The sequence below is a fragment of the Mus musculus genome, chromosome 10, assembly GCF_000001635.26.
Source record: "Mus musculus strain C57BL/6J chromosome 10, GRCm38.p6 C57BL/6J".
Lineage (NCBI taxonomy): Eukaryota > Metazoa > Chordata > Mammalia > Rodentia > Muridae > Mus > Mus musculus.
Window position 1 is genome coordinate 121,399,491 of NC_000076.6, and position 22,742 is coordinate 121,422,232.

The 22,742-nt window shown below is 49.7% G+C and overlaps 1 protein-coding gene and 1 pseudogene across 3 annotated transcripts in view; one reads left to right on the plus strand and one right to left on the minus strand.

Moving 5' to 3' along the window:
* Gm18730 (predicted gene, 18730) lies at window positions 1,223–1,802 on the plus strand (annotated as a pseudogene).
* The window catches only part of Rassf3 (Ras association (RalGDS/AF-6) domain family member 3), a 65,901-nt gene continuing 54,018 nt past the window's right edge, over window positions 10,860–22,742 (minus strand). For all 3 annotated transcript variants that reach the window (NM_138956.3, XM_006513379.1, XM_011243388.1), the window contains exons 2-5: window positions 17,595–17,702; window positions 16,576–16,798; window positions 14,868–14,977; window positions 10,860–13,595 (exon numbers count right to left, since the gene is read on the minus strand). In NM_138956.3, the coding sequence (NP_620406.1) occupies window positions 13,446–13,595; window positions 14,868–14,977; window positions 16,576–16,798; window positions 17,595–17,702 (591 nt within the window). In that variant the 3' untranslated portion in view covers window positions 10,860–13,445. The remainder of the gene's footprint in view (window positions 13,596–14,867; window positions 14,978–16,575; window positions 16,799–17,594; window positions 17,703–22,742) is intronic.

Below are 22,742 nucleotides of genomic sequence, written 5' to 3' on the forward strand. Positions count from 1 at the left end.
TTCAAAACCACATGGTGGCTCACAACCATCTATAATGGGATCTGATGCCCTCTTCTGGTGTGTTTACAGTGTACTCATATAAATAAAATAATCTTTTTTTTTTTAAAGTGGGACCAGGTGTGGCAGCTCAATGCTGCCATTCAGGGTGTTCACCCACTCAGGGTGACTCAGTCAAGGCCAGTGTTGGCTACATAGCAAGACCCTCTGCAACATCCACCAAAGGTCTGGAGATGGCCCTTGGACAAGCACAGTGTGTGGAATGAGACTGGATCCCTAAGAGCTGCATGGGTGTGGGGGCAGAAATCCTGGGACGGGCTAGCTAATGAGACTAGCAGTATCAGTAAATGCTGCTCAACTGGGAGACCCTGCCTCAACCAAGTAGTGGATGAAGCTCCCAATGTCAGCTTCAGGCCTCCACATGCATGTGCACACACAGTACCCACAGCAAACACGCACATGTGCACACAGGTGGGGGGTATGAAATATGAGCACCAACTTTTACAGTACCAGAGCTTAGGAGAGTTCTAAGTTGGAACTTAAAGGGAAGACAGTAGAGCTAGGCAGTGCGTCCTGATAATCCCAGTGCTGGAGGTGGGACACGGGGGTCAGGGCTCCCAGCCAGGCTTGGCTAGGGGCTGAGACTGAAGTCAGCTTGGGCTGCAGGAGACTAGTTAACAAAAAATTGTCTGTCTGAGCCCCCTTCCTCCCTGTGAGACCCAAGCTGCTCACTTTAGCTCGCTCTCCCTCTCCCTCCCTCTCTCTCTCTCTCTCTCTCTCTCTCTCTCTCTCTCTCTCTCTGTGTGTGTGTGTGTGTGTGTGTGTGTGTGTGTGTGTATGTGTGTCCATCCTCTTGGCCTACAACTAACTGAAGGTAATAGGTTCCCAGAGCATAAAGAAATAGAAAGCAGGGGCTGGAGGGATGGCTCAACGGTTAAGAGAAATAGAAAGCACCTATATATTTTTAACCTTTAAATCTCATGTCAGGGTCAGATATGGTAGTGCACACCTTTAATCCTGGCATTTGGGAGGCTGAAGCAAGTGGATCTCTGTGTGTTTGAGGCCAGCCTGGTCTATAGTCTCAATGGGTAGGCCCTCCAGAGTTACATGGTGAGTACCTGTCTCAAAACAGCAAAACTCATGGAACAGATTCCCACCCCCTGACCCCCTTCAGCTGAATTTTTCAAGGCTCACAAAGCTACTTAGTAAAATACTAAAGATAGAAGTCAGGATTTCGGGGTTGTGGCTCCTGCAGTCCTGGGCTGGACCTGGGATGACCAGGCCTGTGGCCATTGCCCCAGCTAAGAATATCCACACCAGAGCCCAGAGGTTAGAAGACTCAGCTGCCAGGCAGAGTACTGAAAAGGAAGTGGCTCAAGTCACTTCAGGTGAGGGTTAAAAGTGGATCCAGGGGCTGGAGAGACGGTCCTGAGTTCAATTCCCAGCCACCACATGGTGGCTCACAACCATTTTTGTAATGAGATCCGATGCCCTCTTCTGGTGTGTCTGAAGACAGCTACAGTGTGCTCAGATGCATTAAAAAAAAAAAAGTGGATGCCGCCCTCTGGAAAGTTGCATCCTGTGACTTCTACCCATCACCATCCAGAAAAGCTGCAGCAGCAAAGGCCACAGGAAAGGGAGTGACCCACGGCAGAGTCATAGTGAAAGACATAGGACCAGGACATTGGTCTGCCACCAAAGGACTGACCGGAGCGGGGGCAGGGGGAGGTCAGGAAGTGATCTCAGTCACAGACAACACCCCTGTCCCACACAATGGCTGCTGACCCCGGAAGGCTTGAAGGCTCGAAGGCTGTGACGGGAAGGAAGCCTGCCCTTGGACCTGTCCTAAAGTCTTGCCTCCTGTAGGCCCTACAGAAAGCCCTCTGTGGCTGTTCTCCAGCCCTCCTTGGGGGGAAATACTCCTCTCCTCGCACTGAAGCTGGAGGTACCGAGGCTGGCCTCTTGGACACGAGAGGATGGGGACTGTAGGCCCACTGTGGCCAGCTCCAACCTCTGCTCCGAAAATAAAGAGCCATTCTCGGTAGGAAAGAAAGAAAGAGAGAGAGAGAGAGAGAGAGAGAGAGAGAGAGAGAGAGAAAGAAAGAAAGAAAGAAAGAAAGAAAGAAAGAAAGAAAGAAAGAAAGAAAGAAAGAAAGAAAGGGAGAAAGGGAGAAAGAAAAGAAAAGAAAAGAAAAGAAAAGAAAAGAAAAGAAAAGAAAAGAGAAACAAACAAACCAGGACTTCAAAGATCCAGGTTTAAAGTTGGGGTTGGGGCTGGTGAGATGGCTCAGTTGGTAAGAGTACCCTACTGCTCTTCCGAAGGTCCAGAGTTCAAATCCCAGCAACCACATGGTGGTTCACAACCATCTGTAATGAGATCTTGACGCCCTCTTCTGGTGTGTCTGAAGACAGCTACAGTGTACTTACATGTAATAAATAAATTTAAAAAAAAAAAGAATAAAGTTGGGGTTGATGATGCTACACCTGTAATCCCCACAACTGAGAGGCCAAGGCAAGACGACTGCTGATGTTCTGGGTCAGGCTGGGCTGCGTAGTGAGTTCTAGGCCATAGCAAAACTGTCTGAAAAGGGTCAGAGGTGGGGATGGGGGTTCAGATTGAGAAGGGCAATGTTGGATGGTTTTGACTTGAGACAAGCTAGGGTCATTTGGGAAGAGGGAGCCTCAACTGAGAAAGTGCCCCTACCAGAATGACCTGTGGGAAAGCCCGTGGTGTATTCTTGATTGATAATGGATGTGAGCTCTCTGTAGGTGGTACCACAGTCCTGAGTGTATAAAAAATAATAAGTAAATCAAGAGGTGTCAACCCTAGGAGGGTGGTCCTGAATGGTATAAGACAGCAGGCTGAGCAAGCCATGAGGAGCAAGCCAGAAAGCAGCACCCTTCCATGGTCTCTGCATCAGCTCTTGCCTCCAGGTTCCTGCCCTGTGTGAGTTCCTGTCCTGACTTCTCGGGATGCTGGACAAGGACCTGGAAGATGAAGCACAGCCTTTCCTCCCCAAGTTCCTGTTGGTCTGGTGTTTTCTCACAGCAACAGAAACCCAGACTAAGACAGGAGGGCTGCCAGGACTGAACCCTTCCACAGCTTAAGTCCCCGCTCCTCCACTGAGCTTCTGCCTCGGCCCCAAATCCAGTTTTCTGCTACACTCTGCTCATTCTGCAATCTTCAGGATTTGTCCCTCCTGTTAGCCAAGGCTTCTTTCATTACAGGTACCTGCAGCAGAGCAAAGCCGGCCAATGGTAAACGTTCAACTTCTCCCCAAAGAGGACACAACTACATTGTCCAGCTTCAATGACCTGTGCCTGTAGCCCCAGCATTAGGACAATTTGTGGTCTTTCTTCCTCAGTCCTTATCTTCCAGGAGGCAGGAGGATTACAAGTTCAAAACCAAAGGGTTAGAGCATTCCAGGAGCCTGCAGTACATAGTCAGAACTTCTCGGGGGGGGGGGGGGGGGACGACAGGAACTGACCATGTTGCTCAGTGCTGCCTACCACTTGCCCACTGTGCACCAAGCCCTAGGTTTAATCCCTGCCACCGCCCCCACTAAGTGCATGCATATTACATACCCAGGAATATAAATAAACACGAGTCCTAGCCTATTGTTACTAAAGAGGGTAGATGTGTCTTTGTGGATTGGTTGCTAAATGTACCCAGCATATGTTGGAAAATATTTTAATGGGATCCCTGGCTGGCAGCTCATCACAGACCACCCTTCTCTCCAGTGACTTCTCCGTGGTTTCCAAAAGCCTCTGACCCAAGGCAGGAGCACCTGTTGGCACTGCCCTGGCCTCCTCTGCGAGCCGAGATGGCAGCAGCTCCGACACATGGTGATTCTATTCTGCCCACGCCCCTACGACTTAAGCTGTGTGGCCTTGCTTCCCAGCTCTGGCATCTCCCGCATATGGACTCCGGTCAGTGTGACACCTTGGTTGCTTCCTAGGGAGCTGGAATGAGTGTCGACTAAGGCTGTGTCACCTCCCAAGGCTGCCTCAGTCTTCTACTGCACTCTCCCAGATGCTTGCACATGAAGCCCACAAGGCCACGGCGAGCCCTCTCACAGAACGAGAACAGAGAAGCTTCCCGTCTACGATCCTGGCTTCCTGCGTCCTCCCTACAATGCCCCAAAGTGCTGCCCAGGCAGAGCTCAGCTGGGGCAAAAGCCACAGTCACACAGGCCATAAGCTGCAACTGTGTGTGTCTGAGGAGGACAAGCTGCCCAGGAAGCTGTTGTCACACCTTTGGGAAGTCCCCCCTGCTAGGAGAGATGCAAAGCTCCCCCCCCCCCCCCGAAAATAATGCCTGGCTTCAAGGAAATAACCAACTGAGGGAACCAACCTGGTTTTGTTCTTGTGACAATCCCTGAGAGCCATTCAGACAGGAAGGACTTCACTATGGAGCCCAGGCTAGCCTTGAAGCTACATTCCCCAGGCTCCGCCCCATCCTGCCCCTGCCCCTTCCCCCCCACCCCCCTCCCCCCTCCCCCCCTCCCCGTCCGTCCCCCGTCCCCCCCCCACCTCAGGGGTGCTGGGGTAATAAAGGTAAGCTTCCACACTCTCGCTTAGGGAGGGGGTGAGAGTTTACAGGCATGGAAACAAAGATTGGCAAAAAACAAAGATTGAGGCCTCCAGCTGTGGTCTGGATCACTCAGCATTAGCATCACCTTGGCCATGAAAAGACCGGAGAGCCCGGCGGCCCCACTGCTCCAGGTACCTTGAATCTAAGTTTTGTTACTGCCTCTCTGGCGAATACAGCGGAAGGCCAATCACCCTACAGTTGTGAGTGTTCTGTGTTTAAATCAATTTCCTTCTGTAAGAATCAACTTTTAAAATACAAACAAGACACTTGGCAGTGGCCACGCCACAGATCCAGTTCCCTCTGGCTCGCACACCTTGCTTGGCCTCCACAACCATGTCTGGCTAAGATAAAAAATTCTCTTAAGTCAAAATTGAAGGTGACAGAGAATGCCGGAAGAGAGACAAAATGGGTGGATTGCAACGAAATATAAATCACCAGCTTGCACCCCACACCCTGCAAGTGTTACCTTGTGTTAGCTCTTTTTAAAAGTTTCATTTTAAGGACTGGAGAGATGGCTCAGTGGTTAAGAGCACTGACTGCTCTTCCAGAGGTCCTGAGTTCAGTTCCCAGCAACCACATGGTGGCTCACGACCATCTGTTATGGGATCTGATGGCCTCTTCTGGTGTGTCTGAAGACAGCTACAGTGTACTCGTCATATATAGAAAATAAAATCTTTAAAAAAAAAAAAAAGAAAGAAAGAAAGAAAGAAAGAAAGAAAGGAAGAAAGAAAGAAAGAAAAAAGAAGAAAAAAAGAAAAAGAAAAAGCCGGGCCGGGTGGTGGTGGCGCACGCCTTTAATTAATCCCAGCACTTGGGAGGCAGAGGCAGGCGGATTTCTGAGTTCAAGGCCAGCCTGGTCTACAGAGTGAGTTCCAGGACAGCCTGGAATATGTAGAAACTGTCTCAAAAGACAAAACAAAACAAACTAATAAAGTTATCACAAACTTGATTGGCTAAAGTAATTCCCTCCCCAGAACAAAGATAATCCCTTAAAAATTTAGAGTCCTGTGCTGCTGTGTGAATAAACATTTCTAAGTCCCATCTCACCTGCCTCAGAAACAAAGACAGGAGCTTCGGGGAGCTCGGTGCCAAGGTATGGGGCTGGCAGGATGTTAAGATGGCGGAGTCTCTGCACTGGTGCAGAGGTCTGCCTTGTCTAAAAAGAGCTCCCTCGTTGAAGTCTTCGAAGGATTTTCTCTCAGAAACCAGAGCTTTACAGCACAAACTGCTTCTCAATCTTATCACCTATGACAGACCGACTGGGAGTGGTTCCCCAAAAAGCAAAGCAAAACCAGAGGAAACCAGACCAGAGACCAAGCCAGAGCCTAACCCCACCGTGCAGACGACCAGGTGAGCCAGCTCCATAGCTGGCCCGCCCTCCAGGCTCTCACCGGGCCTTCCTCTCCACCCTTGACTCTTTAGCAGAGATTCTTTCTAGAACACCAAATTAAGCAAGTTGCGGTTCACGTCGGAAGTCAGCACAGGGAGAACTCGAAATTTTTCGGTCCTTTGCTAAGGATGGTGCCTGTCTCGGGACTGGCTGAGCGGCTCAGCCCACTGCAGCTTTGGGTGGCTTGCCTTCCTTTCCTGGTTGTTCTAGGAATTTTCTGACCAATTACAAGAGGAACACTAGGAATGAATGGTCCCCTGCCCTGCCCTGCCCACTCCTCCCAGGCAACAGACCTTAAAGGAAAAGCAGGACAGTTCCTGCCCTGTATTTCAGGATTAGCCCCTAAATCGGTGGCTCTCAGCCCTCCTAACACTGCGACCCTTTCATACAGTTCCTCTCATTGTGGTGACTCCCTGTCTTAGTCAGGGTTTCTATTCCTGCACAAACATCAGGACCAAGAATCAAGTTGGGGAGGAAAGGGTTTATTTGGCTTACACTTCCATACTGCTGTTCATCACCAAAGGAAGTCAGGACTGGAACTCAAGCAGGTCAGGAAGCAGGAGCTGATGCAGAAGCCATGGAGGGATGTTCTTTACTGGCTTGCCTCACCTGGCTTGCTCAGCCTGCTCTCTTATAGAACCCAAGACTACCAGCCCAGAGATGGTCCCACCCACAAGGGGCCTTTCCCCCTTGATTACTAACTGAGAAAATGCCTTACAGTTGGATCTCATGGAGGCATTTCCTCAACTGAAGCTCCTTTCTCTGTGATAACTCCAGCTGTGTCAAGTTGACACAAAACTAGCCTGTACAATTGACCCCTTGTCAACTTGACACACAAACACATCACTAGTAAGCCTCAACCCTTACATTCTTATTCATCCCCAAGATCTAAATAACTTTAAAAGTCCCACAGTCTTTACATATTCTTAAAATTTCAATCTCTTTAAAATATCCATCTCTTTTAAAATCCAAAGTCTTTTTACAATTAAAAGTTTCTTAACTGTGGGCTCCACTAAAACAGTTTCTTCAAGAGGGAAAATATCAGGGCACAGTCACAATCAAAAGCAAAAATCAATCTACAACTGTCCAATCTCTGGGATCCAACTTACGATCTTCTGGGCTCCTCCAAGGGCTTAGGTCACTTCTCCAGCCATGCCCTTTGTAGCACACGCGTCATCCTCTAGGCTCCAGATGCCTGTACTCCACTGCTGCTGCTGCTCTTGGTGGTCATCTCATGGTACTGGCATCTCCAAAACACTGCATGACCCCTTCAGTCCTGGACCTTCAATTGCACCTTCACCAATGACCTTCCATGGCCTCTCACAGTGCCGAGCCTCAGCTGCTCTGTGTGACCCCTTCATGCCTTCAAAACCAGTACCACCTGGGTGACCCTTACATATTACCAAGTCCCGCTGCAGCAGGAGTACAACCTTGGCCATCTCTGGAACACAGCCTCTTTGTGCTTTCAGAAAACACTTCCCAGAAGATGTCACCTCAATGATGCTGGTCTCTTCTTAATCACCACTAATTTCTTAGCTCCAGCTAACCAGCATCAATAGTCCCAGTAATGCAAAGTTTTTGCTTTAGTAGTTCTGGTATCTTGTTAATCACAGCTGATTCTTCAGCCCCAGCTAACCAGAACTACACAATCTTCACAATCAAAACAGCAATGGCCCTGAAAAGAGTCTTTAATTTTCCCTCTGAAATTTCACAAACCAAACCTCCATCTTCTGCAGTGTTCTCAACATTATCTTCCAAGCTCCTACACAACATCTGACAGAGCTCTTAACAATGGATGGATCTTCAAGCCCAAAGTTCCAAAGTCCTTCCATAGCCCTCCCCAAAACATGGTCAGGTTGTCACAGGAATACCCCACTCTGCTGGTACCAATTTGTCTTAGTCAGGGTTTGTATTCCTGCACAAACATCATGACCAAGAAGCAAGTTGGGGAGGAAAGGGTTTATTCGGCTTACACTTCCATACTGCTGTTCATCACCAAGGAAGTCAGGACTGGAACTCAAGCAGGTCAGGAAACAAGAGCTGATTCAGAGGCCATGGAGGGATGTTCTTTACTGGCTTGCCTCACCTGGCTTGCTCAGCCTGCTCTCTTATAGAACCCAAGACTACCAGCCCAGAGATAGTCCCACCCACAAGGGGCCTTTCCCCCTTGATCACTAATTGAGAAAATGCCTTATAGTTGGATCTCATGGAGGCATTTCCTCAACTGAAGCTCCTTTCTCTGTGATAACTCCAGCTGTGTCAAGTTGACACAAAACTAGCCTGTACACTCCCCATCCACAAAATTATTTTGTTGCTACTTCATAACTGTAATTTTGCTACTATTATGAGTTATAACGTAAATATCTGATATGCAGATATTTACAGCCATTCGACTCCCACAGGGGCCATGACCCACAGGTCCTAATACAACCATTTCCATAACTGAAGCTCACCAGTAACTGAGTGAGTGGAAAGGCCCCCCTCTTCCAGCACAAACCTGCTTTCCTGTCTGCCCCCCAGAGGGGAGGTAGTGTTTGCTCTAAACACTTTGGAACTTGAGAACAAGATGACCAAGAAGCTGGGCTGTCAAAGGCTTGCCCATCACTCACACCCCACCTTGGGACTCAACTATGAGTGTAATATTCGCATTAACTGACTGAGAAGTAGATAGTTACTGTTACTATACTGTCGGCCTTTTGAATAAGGCTTGGTACGTGATTAGCACCTAGTTGACATGTTGATATAGGTTGTACCAGATATAGGTTTCCCCTTTCAGCAAAACAAAACACCCAATTAGGACTACCTGACAGCACCCCAATGCAGCATTTGTATTCTACCCTTCTCCAAATCTCTCAGAAGTCTGTCCCTCTTGTGTGTTACACACTCACAACACTGATCCATCGTGTGAGCCTCGAAACTGTGAGAACTCCCCACCAGCAAGCAAGGAACCCTGCAGCGAACACCCGCAAGATGGCCTCTTGTAGTGCTACCCACGGCTGAGGGCCTGCCCAGTCCCCCCAACTCACTACACACTAGACACTAACAAGGTCCGGGGTTACATGGCTATAAATCTGGGCTCCCTTGGCCCCCTCCTCAGATTAATTTTACTAGGACAGCCCCCAGAAGGCTGGGAAATACCCACCTGTATGAGCTGGCTTATTACAAAAGATACAGATGAAGAAAGTCACTGGGCAAGAGCTCTACTCTCCAAGCTCTCTAAGTGGGGATGGGGCGGTTGTGGAGCGCTAAGGAGCCTTCACTACACAAGCATTCAGTGAAGCAGAATCAGCCCAGCAGGGCGCGGCTCTCCAGGCTGCTCTTCCTCTGTGTGCCAGCCGCCTAGCTTTCTTACAGCCAAGAGGCAGGACCCCTTTTGAAACGGAGTCCTATGCTACACTTCAAATAATTTACTGTTATTTGTATTAACATTACTATTGACATAGTGACGGAGATGGAACTTGTCTAAGAGTTTCTATTCCTGCACAAACATCAGGACCAAGAAGCAAGTTGGGGAGGAAAGGGTTTATTCAGCTTACACTTTCCACATTGCTGCTCATCACCAAAGGAAGTCAGGACTGGAACTCAAGCAGGTTAGGAAGCAGGAGCTGATGCAGAGGCCATGGAGGGATGTTCTTTTCTGGCTTGCTTCCCCTGGCTTGCTCAGCTTGCTTTATTATAGAACCCAAGACTACCAGCCCAGGGATAGTACTGCCCACAATGGGCCCTCTCCCACTGATCACTAATTGAGAAGATGCCCCACAGCTGGATCTCATGGAGGCATTTCCCCAGCTAAGGCCCCTTTCTCTGTGATAACTCTAGCTTGTGTCAAGTTGACATACAAAACCAGCCAGTACAGAACTCAACCCAAGGGCATTTCCTTTTCTCTAAATCGTTTTCATTTTTAATTATGAGCATGTGTTTGGGTGTGGCACGTTGAGTGCTGGTACCCACAGAGGCCAGAGACCCGGGATCTCCCTAGAGACTGAGTCACATGCAGAAGGTTGTGAGCACCCAGGTTTGGTTGCTTGGGGACTTACCTTTTTCAGTTCTGGAAAAGCAGCCAACACTATTCAACCTCCGAGCCACCTCTCCAGTCTCACAAGATGATGGTTCCTTTAGGGCCAGCTCCAAGACAAAAGGTCAGGAAGATTTGCTTCCATGACCTTCATCAGTGAAGAGAAATTCACATTTCTATGCTTTGTCTTGGGGGAGGGAGTAAGGAGCCGGGAGTCCTGTGGAAGTGCCTCCTACCCAGGATCTTTGGAAAGAGTTTGGCAAAAAAAAAACAAAAAAAAACAAACAAACAAAAACAAAAAAAGCTGTTCCTCTCATGGCCTCCAGGGGGCAGCATGGCTGAGAGAACACCTTATGCAGCCTTGAAGACGAATCCAAGACAACCTGTCCAACCCATTTGTACAAACAGTTGCAGGAATCTAAAACCAAACATGCCCTGCTGTTGAGGTGGCTTCTTGCAGGTAAAACCCGGCAAGTCAAGTCTGGCAGGGGTGGACCGGGGCCTCTGAGGACGGCCTGCTTCTGCTGGCAGGAGGAACGAGAAGTCTGTGTCCCGAGAGCTCTTTTGGTGTTTGCGTGGTTTTTGATGGGTTCCCAAGGCATACATTTGTTTTCACAGGGAAAACAATTTCAATGTGCAGGACAGGCAGACATGGAGGTAGAATAACAAAGAACAATGACATTTGGGAAAGTGTGCGCCCCCTCTCCAGAAAAACACAAAGCCAAAACCATATCTTTGTAAACATTACTGAATTATGGAATGTTCTTCTAAAAAAAAAAGCTTGTTCCAAAACTGTGACTAAAATACACACACATATATATTACACATATAGTAGCATGTTATCATAAATAAAGACATACAAATTTATCAACTAACAACTTCAATTTTTAATAATAGGAACAATTTTGCCATTCCAGACACAATTTCAGGGGAGAAAAAAAAATCTGCCCTATAAAAATAAAACTTAAAGTCCTCAACATTATAAATATAGCTTTTCACTTTAGATTTAAAAGCTTCCCTGCGCCACCCTTCATTTACCACCATCCCTGTACCATCACATTCCGAAGAGAAAACAGCATTATAGCAAAGCTGGCTTTCGCTTTACCGGAGAATCTGAACAACGGTTTAAAATATATATATATATATCTCTTTGGCCTCTGGGGCTCCTTTTCTTCCCTTATGCTTTATGCTTCCTTTATGCTTTTTCTTCCTTTATGCTTTAAAACAACGGCTGCTGTAGTAACCAGTGTTTGAGCGAGAACATCGGTCTTCAGGAACCTCGGACTGGCAGATCTTCAGGTGAAGTGCACACGCCATCGAGCGAGGTTTGGAGGCATACGGAGGAGGGAGCTGCTTCATACAGTCTACTTCAAGTAAAAAAAAAAAAATTCACAGATACCCATCAGCTGCTACTTTAGCGTCTAACAGTGTCTTAATCAGAGAAACCAATGCCTCACAAACGCTAGGCACACTGGGAGGAGTAGTCAGAAGACCAGGTGGCTGGTGGCAGCATACACAAACCCAATGGTAAAACCAGTACAAGAACCACGAAGGCATTCCCTGAACAACAAAGGCAGCGTGTCGGATGACAATGTCACTAAACCTCATTGATGCACGAAAAAAGAAATCACATGCAAAATTAAACAAGATGTGCCATTCATATTTTATAGCTAGCTCTACTTTTTTTTTTCCCAACTCTTTCTAATAGCTTAGAAGATCCGATTGTCCAGGGAGCTTGCATTAGCATAACCCACACTTGGATCTGCCTCCCACAGGGCGACATTCTCTGACAAGTCAGGAGGGCCACCTCCAAGGGACAGATTCTCGATAGAAGGCACGGTTCATAGAAAGGCTAAGAGCTGGGGCACCTTGGAATTTCCAAACGATTCCATCGGGTGTCACCGTGTTAACAATTCCTTGGGAATTTATAAACAACAAAACCTATCTAGACTAGAGGCAGACCAACCGTAAGGCCCCTCCGGAATCGGAACACCCTTCCCTCGGCTCTCCGATTTGCAAGCTGCTGTGGAAAGTGAGGCCATTGCGCCTGTCTATTGCACATGCGTCTCTTTGGTTGGAAGGAACATGCTCGCTTGTGTTAAAATAGTTCCATAATTAACACTGTTGTGCAGTCAGCTGGGTGTGGACTTTCCTTCCTTGGGGCCCTTAGTTAAGTCTCTGAAGAGGCAAGGATGCAGTAGGACCCGGCCTTTAATCAACATCCCTGTCTTCTACTTTGTAAGAACAACTTTGAAGAGTGATTGGGGCTGGGAGGCGGGGGAGGGGGGAAGCAGGGGAAAGGGGCAGAGGAAAGGAGGATGCAATAAACGGAAGAGGGTGATTGTCACAAAGTGTGCTGTGAGCCCTGGCCTTGCTATATCTTCTTTCTAGCTAACAGCTGAGGGGAAGCAGCTGCCCCTACCCAAACTCCTTTTTAACTCAGAGAGCAACCTCTATGTGTGGGGGTGGGGGTGGGGGTGAGAACCTACATTAACAGGGATCAGCACATGGCCAGGCCCCACCTACACAGAGAAGCTAAACCCCAGGCCATCCGCTCCACGCCAGCGGGTCTCAGAACCAGCGGGTCCAGAACCAGTGGATCTCAGAACAGATGTACAGGTCAAGTCCAGCTGAGGCACACCTACCTGTGGACCACCTCAGTCAAGGTTAAATCCACTGCGGGTCGGCTGCAGTTTGTGGATCCCTTTGGGCTTAGCTCCTGGCTCTTTGGCTCTGACCCCACATTTTACCACTAGCAAATTAAGCAATCTTTAACCAAGCTCAACATTGACCCTGAATGCTTTTAGCTCTTTTACAGACAAATACACCTTTCTCCTCTAACGCTAACTTAGAAGCCACACTACCTCCCCGAGCCCTGGGCCCTTACCTTCCCTCTACCTTCCCGACTTGCTCTCTACTTTCTTTGTCAAAACTCTTCCAAACTCTTTTCCCAGTCCCCCAGAGTTCCTAAATTCCTGTGTCCTTCAGTTCAGGTGGGTAGGGCTGCTCCAACAGAGAATGAAAACATGCAGGTAGTTTCACCGTAGAACACGGTCTTAGCGGTTGCTTAGTGAAGCCTTAAAGCTCATCTTTGCATCCTGAAGGTTACCAGAATCACGTCACTAAAGTAACTAGTAGAAGACAGGGGGCCTCAGCCCAGAGCTCATGCTTCCAAGCACGCTGGGATGCCTGATGCCCAAAGGCTCACAGCTTGCGAGAGGTAACATCGCCATGCCAAAACAGAACAAGCTTGTGGAGTCCCTTGTGCCAGTCCCTCGTGAGGCGCAAGATGCTGCGTGACCAGGCTTTGACAACTGTGTCTACAGAGAAAAGAGGAAGACCCTAGAGTGGCCGGGCCACGAAGACAGCTCTCTGAGAAGAGAGGCAACCAACGCGACTCTCTTGTGCGTCCCAGAACAGTGCCTTCCGGGCAGGGAGAGCCCTCGGCCTTAGCCGGGCTTCCACACCTCGCCCAGGGCTTCCTCCAGCTTCTGCCTGTAGGCTGTGTAGCGCCGCTTCAGGCTCTGCAGCTGCTCATCCTCTTCCTTGTCCAAGATGCGCAGGAAGTTCTGCAGCTCCGGTAGGCTGAAAGCTTCCCACTGTCGGGGGACAAAGGGACAAAGAGGAAGACGCCATGACTGGATCCAGGAATAATGCAGACAGGATCACTTCAGTGTTCTCCCCGAAACCAAGGGAGGGTGGGCCCCCCTCCCACCGCCAGGGCAAGGTTTTGCTGTGTTGTACAGTCTAGCCTTGACCTCACGATCCTCCTGCCTCACAGTCCTGAGTATTGGTTTTATGGCTTCCCTCCTCTCCTAGTCAACCCCACAGAGAATCAGCTCCCCACGTCTGCATGTGGTACACATGCCCCTGAGATGTAAAGGTTGTCCTCCACACGTATGCTGTGGTACACATGCCCGCAAAATGCACTCACACATACACAATAATGAGAATAAGAACTACTTTAAGAAAGCCTCAAGCTGGCCAGTGGTGGCGCACACCTTTAATCCCAGCACTTGGGAGGCAGAGGCAGGTGGATTTCTGAGTTTGAGGCCAGCCTGGTCTACAGAGTGAGTTCCAGGACAGCCAGGGCTACACAGAGAAACCCTGCCTCAAAACAAAAACAAAAACAAAAAAGAGGCTCAGTACCACTCTCTAGACCGTTTCTGAGTGGAAGGCTAGAATAACCAGAGGCTCTGCCTCCGGGTCCCTATCTATCTATCTATCTATCTATCTATCTATCTGTCTGTCTGTCTATCTATCTATCCGTGGCCCAGGTCTCCTGACTAGGCCATTGAGCAGAACCTGTTCTCTCAGCTTTAGAACTGCTCCACGGGACACCTCACACGTCCTGAGTCTGAGACCTGGGCTGGAGAGTTTGCACCAGGATCGCTGAACGCTGACGGAGGATATACAGGGCGGCCCAAAAATGGTTTTCAATGGGCACCCCAATACGTCGTCCTTGGAGAGAAGAGGACACATGCAAACAGAAGTCCCGAGTCATCTGACTGGATGTAGAGGGGAGGGGATGCCAGGCCCGCGTCTTGTTGGGTTTCCTTGCTCTTGGGAGCCTTTTCTCAGCAGCAGATAATGGGGAAGGTGAGGCTGGGATTAGAGTCCCTGGAACTGGGACAAAGAGGTGAACACTGCTCTCTGTGTGAGCGTAAGTAAGAATTCTTTCCTCTGACCTCTGAAGAGCGCATGGCCACATAATATTCTAAGAGAATCATACCTGTAAGCTAACTAGGGGTTCACTTTGGGTGATTCAAAATCTCTCTCCTTTGCTGCCCCGCCCCCCACCTCCTTGAAGCAATAAAGCAGGCCAGCTGTTCGGGGCCATCTGATGCCACCGTGACCTCTCCCTCACTCACCTCTCCAATTTCATGCTCTCGAAGAACAAAACTAAGGGTGTCGGTTCTGGGCCCTGCTACCAAACGTAGGTACAGCGGGTGCTCCCGGTCGGAGAGCTTGCAGGCATACACTGAGGAAGGAACACAAACAGCGTGTTACAGAGGACTCCAGTGTTCCTGAGACGGTTCCCCCACCCCACCCCACCACGTCACAGTAACAGGACACATCTCTCTCTCTCTCTCTCTCTCTCTCACTCTCACTCTCTCTCTCTCTCTCTCACACACACACACCCACACACACCTGTGACACACCACAGTAACAGGTAGACTCCCCGAGCCTCTAGATCACCATTCAATCACACTAACAACACAGTCCCACAAACCTAGTATACACCGAGCCTTGAAGAGGAAGCGATGAGTTCCAAGAATAAGATGAAATAGGAATTTGCATCAAGCGTGCTATGGTGATTCCGTCTGTCCCTCCCTTCAGAAAGATGGGACACTTTGGGGTGGGGGAGGGACCTTAACCCCTTTAAAAACCATGAAAACATCTCAACCAAACAACATGGTTCCAAAACTCCCAGGAGCAAACGTCTTTGCAGACTGAGTAAGACCCAGCAGACCAGGCACTTATCCCACAAGCACAATGCGTCTTTACGGATGTACACAGACGTACTTTCACATACAAAGATTTGCCATCCATGGGGGTGGGGAGGGGGGTGGCCAGCGGCTCAGCTGGACACTGTCATTTTAGATTGTGTGGCTGACATCTACCTGCGCTGGCAAAGTCGCTGACAAGCAAAAACTGTGTCCCTTAGCACTTCAGATGCAACCACAGTGCAGTTTCTTGGAGGTGGCTGCTCCTCCGCCAGGCTGCTGAGCCTATGGCTTCTGACTTGCCTATCTTTCTGTACAGGCTGGGAAAAGCCATGTGTCACCCTGCGCAGCTAAAGGACATTACTGTCATGTCCAAGTCAGTACATTTTCCACTATGGCTGCTTTAGGCTTTTCCCAGGGAAGACGTAAGTAGCTGACTGTCACTTATTGCTTGGAACGTAGACACCAGCTTCCATTCCAACTTTCCCCAGGAGATTCTAGTCTATTTCCTGAGGTAGTCTAATGTTCGTTCTACCCACTGGGCATGCGTGTGAGTTCAGGGAGACCCGGGGTCAGCACTCGTTTGTTTTTACCTGTGAGCTGTACAGGTGCCTCTTTTTTTTTTCGAGACAGGGTTTCTCTGTGTAGCCCTGGCTGTCCTGGAACTCACTCTGTAGACCAGGCTGGCCTCAAACTCAAAAATCCGCCTGCCTCTGCCTCCCAAGTGCTGGGATTAATTAAAGGCGTGCACCACCACTGCCCAGCTCTGTACAGGTACCTCTTGGCCAAAAACTTCAACCACAAAAGTGTTCTCTGGCATGTCAAAGGGCACTGCTGTCATTGCTACCACAGCCTCACCAAACCTGTCCCTCTGTGCAGCACACCAGCAAGTCCTCCGCACGAGTCGTCTCATACAGAAGCCTAGAGGGCCCTCAGGCCTAACACTCTTCAACTCAAAATACGAACAGGAGCATTCAGAGAGATCTGCTTGTAGATAGAGTGTGGCTTCCACAGTCTGTCCCTGGCCTCTGACAGACACAGTTAGACATGGCGTCTATCAGCTGTCCTTCTGCTAATGAGTAAGAGAGGCAGGAACAGACAGACCGCTCTCATTTTAGGTGTGGCCACGTACCTTGGTCTTCCCGGTGACAACGCTTATAAAGCGCAAACTTGGTGGGACTCTCGGTCACCAGAAACTTCCTGAGCAGAGCCTCGATCACTTCCCCCACGGTGTTTGTACTGCTGATGTGAAGCGTGTTCATGCAGCCACCGCTGCTGGGCTCGGGAGAGGGCTGGGCAGGTTTGCAGAGTTCCATCTGCACCTTAATGAAGCCAGTGTAGATCCCATTGGAATTCTGAAGAATGAAGAAAGGTCACACTGAGCGGGTGGCCAGCAGGCTGGAAAAGGAGCAGATCTAACCCACACGGGAAGGCGAACAGCTTTTACCCATTTTTTTTTTTTTTGTCTTACACCAAAGAGTGCAGAGAGGGGCTACCTCAGTGGGAAATTCATACAAGATCTGCAGGGCAGATGCAGTGGAGGAAACATGCTAGCCCTGAGGTTTGAGCTTCCAGAACCTTCTGGGATGGATCAGCACCCACTGAAGAATACACAGTCCTGTGTGGCACACGCCTGTCAGACCAGTGCTGCCTCGAAGCCTGGAGTGTATCTCAGCTCGGAGCTCAACACCAATCTTCCACAAGAAGGAAGGTTGTGTGGAGGGCTCTGAGACACCCAAGTCAGCAATAAGTTGACACTAGGAAAACAGGCTGGCTTTATTCCCAGGGGCAAGGGGACACACAGCAGATGACACTTCTGCTACACTCATTAGTGCAGAGCATACACAGCATGTCAGACACTCACACCTCCCACCTAGTCAGGGCAGGGTCCCTCATTCTGTCCCTGCTATGGCTGCTGCAGCCGCAGCTCTTGGGCAGCCCAGGCTACCAGTCCTGAAAGCCCCTGCACAACTCTCCATCTCTCTGTAGAGTGTCGGCGTTACAGCTGTGTGCCGCCCCATCTGGCCTCTTCATGGGCCTCAGGGATCAAACCTGCCAGCTTGTACTTTTACACACACACCCCAGCCAGCACCCTGCCCCTATCCATCCGTCTTTCCGTGAGAGCCAAGCCCAGCAGGCAGGAGTACTTACTAAGGTCATCTTCAGCTTGTCTGTAACGGCTGAATTGTATTTATGAACTTTCTCTTTGATTTCCTCTTTGCTGAGGTAATTGTGCGTTTCCTTCTCTTTCTCCACATCCTAGAAGAAAAACAAACCCTGATCATGCATGGACAGCCACGGGGGGAAAGGGGGGCAAGCGTGCAGATAAGCCAGGATTCTTCTGTGTCCCACAAAAGAGCAGCCAGGTGCGTTGCTCCCCGAGACACAGGCAGCTCTAGTTTACCATCAAGAACACCAGGGTCATCTGCCAAGCAGGCCTCGTTCTTCCTAGGGGTAGCAGAATGAAGTCAACCCACCAGTAACTAGAAACAGCACTTTGCTAAATATTGTCCTGCAAATCTGTCTTTGCTAAGTTCCTTCTGAAAAATATACTTCCCCAGAGTACCTGCTACTGGGTATTTCTCCCTCTGAGGGTTGTTTGTGTATCTGCATGCTTACTTTTGAGACAGGGTCTCATTACGTGGCCCTGGCTGGCCTGGAACTTGCTATATAAACCAGGCTGGCCTAGAACTACTAACAGAGACCTGCCTGCCTCTGCTTCCCGAGTGCTGAGGTAGTTAAAGAGGTTCCTCAAAGCCTCCCCTGAGTCCATTTTATTAATGTCATGGTCTCTACAGCTGTACAGTGTGCCTTAGCAGAAAGGAGGGAATGAAAACTAAGTAGCCAGCAGTAATCACCGGCCTGTCAGACTGTGCACAACTACCAGAGGGTATATTTACCTTCCCAATAGTCTCTGTGCCAAGATATAAGTGACCAGACTCTCTCCCCACCATGCTATTTGGCCTTTCCCCATAACATGAAAGGGGAAATACTTACTGGTTAAGTTCTTTCCTGATCCTTTAGAATTCACTAATAATTTAGGATCTAAAGGCCTCAAACAGTGCGTGTATATCCTACCTGGTTTTATGTCAGTTTGACACAGGGTAGAAGGAGGTAGAAGGAGGCAGGGAAAAGGAACTTCAAGTGAGAAAATGCCCCCCACCCCGGACTGAACTGCGGGCAAGCACGTGGTGCATTTTCTTGATTGGATGATTGATGTGGGAGGACCCAGCCCACGGTGGGCGGAGCCACACATGGACTGGTGGGCTTGGGCGCTATACAAAAGCAAGCCAGGCAAGCCAGTAAGTAGCAGACCTCCATGGTCTCCGCCACTGGTTCCTGCCTGGAGCTCTGACTTCTCTGGATGGTGACATATTTGATCATAGTATCTTATCCCAGCAATAGAAACCTAACTAGAACAGGTGCAGCCATGTGTCCACAATGCCTAACTATAGCACCTGGAGAGTCAAGGACACCAGGCACTGGCCTGGATGGCAGGCCATTCTCCAATCCACCGGCAAAGCTGGCGTAATGACCCCAGTGTCCACGCAGAACAACTGCAGTCTAGTGAGTGAGTTAACTTGCCAGATGAGACTTAGCTGCTGAGTGGAGCCTCATCCCAAAGCCTGGGGATGCTCACTAACCCAACTGTGTGGCAGCCTGTATCTCCACACAGGCATTTCATTGAACACGTCCTCAAACAATGAGCTAGCTAGTCTCCCTGTGGTATAGACAGGAAACAGGAGAGGTCTACAGAGTCCATCGGCCCTCCAAGAAGTCCCCACTAGTTACCTGAACAAGTGCTATCTTAATCCAGATCCTACATCTTTTGCACTAAATTACACAGGTCTCCAAGGCCCTGGTGTAGACAAACCATTTTCTTTGAAAATGCAAAGAGCGTGTGTACAGTCGGGTTCAAACTCGAAGCGACTGGAAAAAGAAAGTATGAAGATATGCCTGTTCCAGCCAGCCAGAGCGCACCATGCTCACGTCTGGATGGATATTCTCCAGGCTAGCAGTTGTTCACTGTGTGGCAATGGTACAAACACACCAGGAATGGTCACCGTGGAAGCCGCTGGAGGAATGCCGTGCCGAATTCAGAACGGCTCTTAGGCAAGCATCTCAGCAACAGCAGGCTCCGTTGTTGACGTCCTTTGGTCTACCACTGGGCCTCAGGCCTTGCTCACCCTCTGAGTCTGTTTGCTCACTTCCTGCTAAGTGACCAGTCTGGAGTAGGTCATCTCTGAAGAGCTCCTGACCTGAGCGCAGCGCTGTCTGCAAAGATCTGATCTGATCTGAGCGCAGCGCTGTTTGCAGAGATTATCTGATCTGATGGCTGATCTCTCTCAGGACGCGGGAGGGACGGGGTTCCATGTAAGGGATCAAGGACGTCAAAGGGCCCCCAGACCACTCGCTGCACACAAACATCATTGCATGTAGGTCCGGGGTGTCACGCGGGCGAGAATCCTAAGGAAAGGAATGGAAGGGGGCAGAGGATAGCAAAGAAAAGGACCAGGGCTTAGGCCCCCTCGGACCAGAAGCCCACTGGCACTATGAGAAAGATCAAAGGAGCCATGACCCCAGGATGACCCACACCTGAGGGCAGAGGAGGAAGGCAGATAGATCACTATCTTTACTTCTCAGAGACTAAACCGAGGCAAGACTGGAAAGCATCAAGAGGGCTGGAGCTCAGGGCCTACGGGACTGCTCCTGGGTTGAGCACTTTGCTATTCAATGATCAACCGGACAGTAAATCCTAGGAAAGCGACAGCCCGGAGCTGGGTTTTTAAAAATAATAAACTGGGGGTTGGGGCTGGGGGTGGGGTATCTACTCATGTACCCACCATACAGTGCTTGAGGAGGGTGGGGTAAGAGACCCAGGGCTCCCTGCAGCTGTCCCGTCTCAAGGAGCCTGTTCCTTGGGTAGCCTGGCAAACACAGGTGCTTCAACTGCAGATAGTGCAGACACAGAGCGCACAGACGGGGCGGGGGCGGGGTGGGGAATGACAGACTCCACATAGCGCCCGAGCTGGAGAAGGACCACAACCTTGGACAACTTGTAGACTGCTTAAGCCTTTACGAGACACTCTTGTCTGCCAGCCTGGGAGAGAACCCTCCAAATGCACGCACATTCTCGATGCGCCTCGGGTGGCAGCAGAGGGGTGGGGAAGGAAGATGGCAAAGATTGGAGGCAGGGTTAGGCAGTGGCACAGCAGACTATAAACAGGATTCTCACTGCAGGGCAGGAGGGGAAGGGCGGGGAAGGGTAGGGGCAGCCGCCTGTGAATGATGCATGGCTGTTGCCCTTGGCAGCCAGGGAGGGGCTGGTACCACACCCCAAAGCATCTGTCGGGCAGGGTACAAGTCATTTCTGTCTGAGGCCACAAGGAGAGCTCGTCTATGCAAAATTCTAACTCTAAACCCACCCCTGGCATTTCAGCCTCCGTGTCCGAGGAGTGTAATTTGGGTCAGACTCACTTCCAGGGTGGAGCCCCACTTCCAGGCTGTTTGTTTTCTCAACAGCGAACTTTCTCAGGAGAGACACACCCACCTACCTCACAGACACAGAGAGCCTGCGTCCAAGGCGCATTCTTTCTCATAGGCTTTCTAAGGATAGACGGACCCCCTACAAGTCTGAGAGGACCTGGGAGTCACTTATACTTTCCTGGCTAACTCTGAAGCTACACCAGAATTTTAAAAGCAAAACCACTGAACAACAAAGGCTCAAACAGCCGGGTTGTGGTGGCACAGGCAGAGGCAGGTGGATCTGTGAGTTCGGGGTCAGCCTGGGACTTACAAAGCAAGTTCCAGGACAGCCAGGGCTACACAGAGAAAGCTCATCTTGGAAAAACAAAAACAAAACAAAACAACAACAACAACAACAACAAAAACAAAAGAACCCAAAAGCTCAAACCATAAAGAGCAAACACAAGCAGCTTCAAAGGAGGCCCCAAGGAGATGACTATGCCCATCACTACCTCCGATTTAGCATAGTAAAGAAATCTGACTTATGGGTCCCACATACTTAGGTCTGAAACCATGGCTCTGCTCTGCCACCTTCTAAGTCACGGGACCTCTCTGAGCTCCGGCTTTCTCATCTCTGTGAAATGTGTGAAGACAATACCTACTTTATACAAACGAGAGGACACAATACCAGCCATCATTCGACAATTATTTATTAGTGCCCACTGGTGCCAAGCCAGATTTCAAGCTGTGAGAGGTGGTTGTGATCGCTGCCTTCCCACCCCTCCTGGCCGACAGCCTGGCGAAGCTTGCTTTACTCCCCTGGCCCCACCTACTCATACCGGTTGATTGTTTCACTTGGCACCACGGTCCTCTAAGATAATAAGGCAGGACTAGGGATATAGGTCATGGGTACAGCGCTGTGTGAGACACCCAAGGTCTTGGGTTCTGTGGAATGAGGGTCTCTGGACATGGCTCGGTGGGTAAGCTGTTTGCCTTGCAAGCATCAAGACCTGAGTTTGAATCCCCAGAGAAAGTTGGGCACAGCAGCACACACCTGCAATCTCCTGTAGTGAGATGGAGACAGAGACAGAGACAGGACGGTCCCTGAACACAGCAAGACAGTTAGTTCACAATTCGCAGCAGCAGCCAACAGAGACCCTGTCTCAAAATCCACAGGAGGGAGGCCTCCACCCTCCAAACATGTGTCCATTCTTAAGTGTACCACACCCACAAATATTAAAGTTTAAAAAAGGAAAAAGAAAGAGAAGCAAGCTACTGATCTTCTTCCCTGGGTGTTAGAGGAAGAAAAAACTCAAACCCAAAACCAACAACAACACAAAAACCCAGATTGTCCAAGGATAGAGGAAGGACAGAAGGACAGAACCTAAGTGGTGCACCCCCACCTTCCTCCTGGCTCTCAGGCACCGCACCGCTCTCTGAAGCCAATGGATCGGGGTCCAGTCTACAACAGCTGAAGGTAACCTGACCAGGCCAACAAGTGCTTTCTGTCCAGCCTAGACTGATATCATGAATTCCCACTTCTCATCTCACCTCTAGCTCTGAAAACAGGCTACCGCCTCCTGACGTCTCAGGTCCCAGTTGCATAGAGACAGAATGAGTTCCGGACTTACGATTACACAGAAGAAAGTATCTAGCATTGTCCACCCTAAAACAGGCCCATTTCCTGGAGCAGCGGGCCCTGGCCGCAGATGGGATTCAGGGCCAATTAAGGTGAACTGAATCCAGGCACTAACTGTGATAAATTCCGGCCAGACCTGGTTCCAGGGAGGAAGCAACACAGTGTATGATGGGACTGTGGTGGTTAATTCCAAG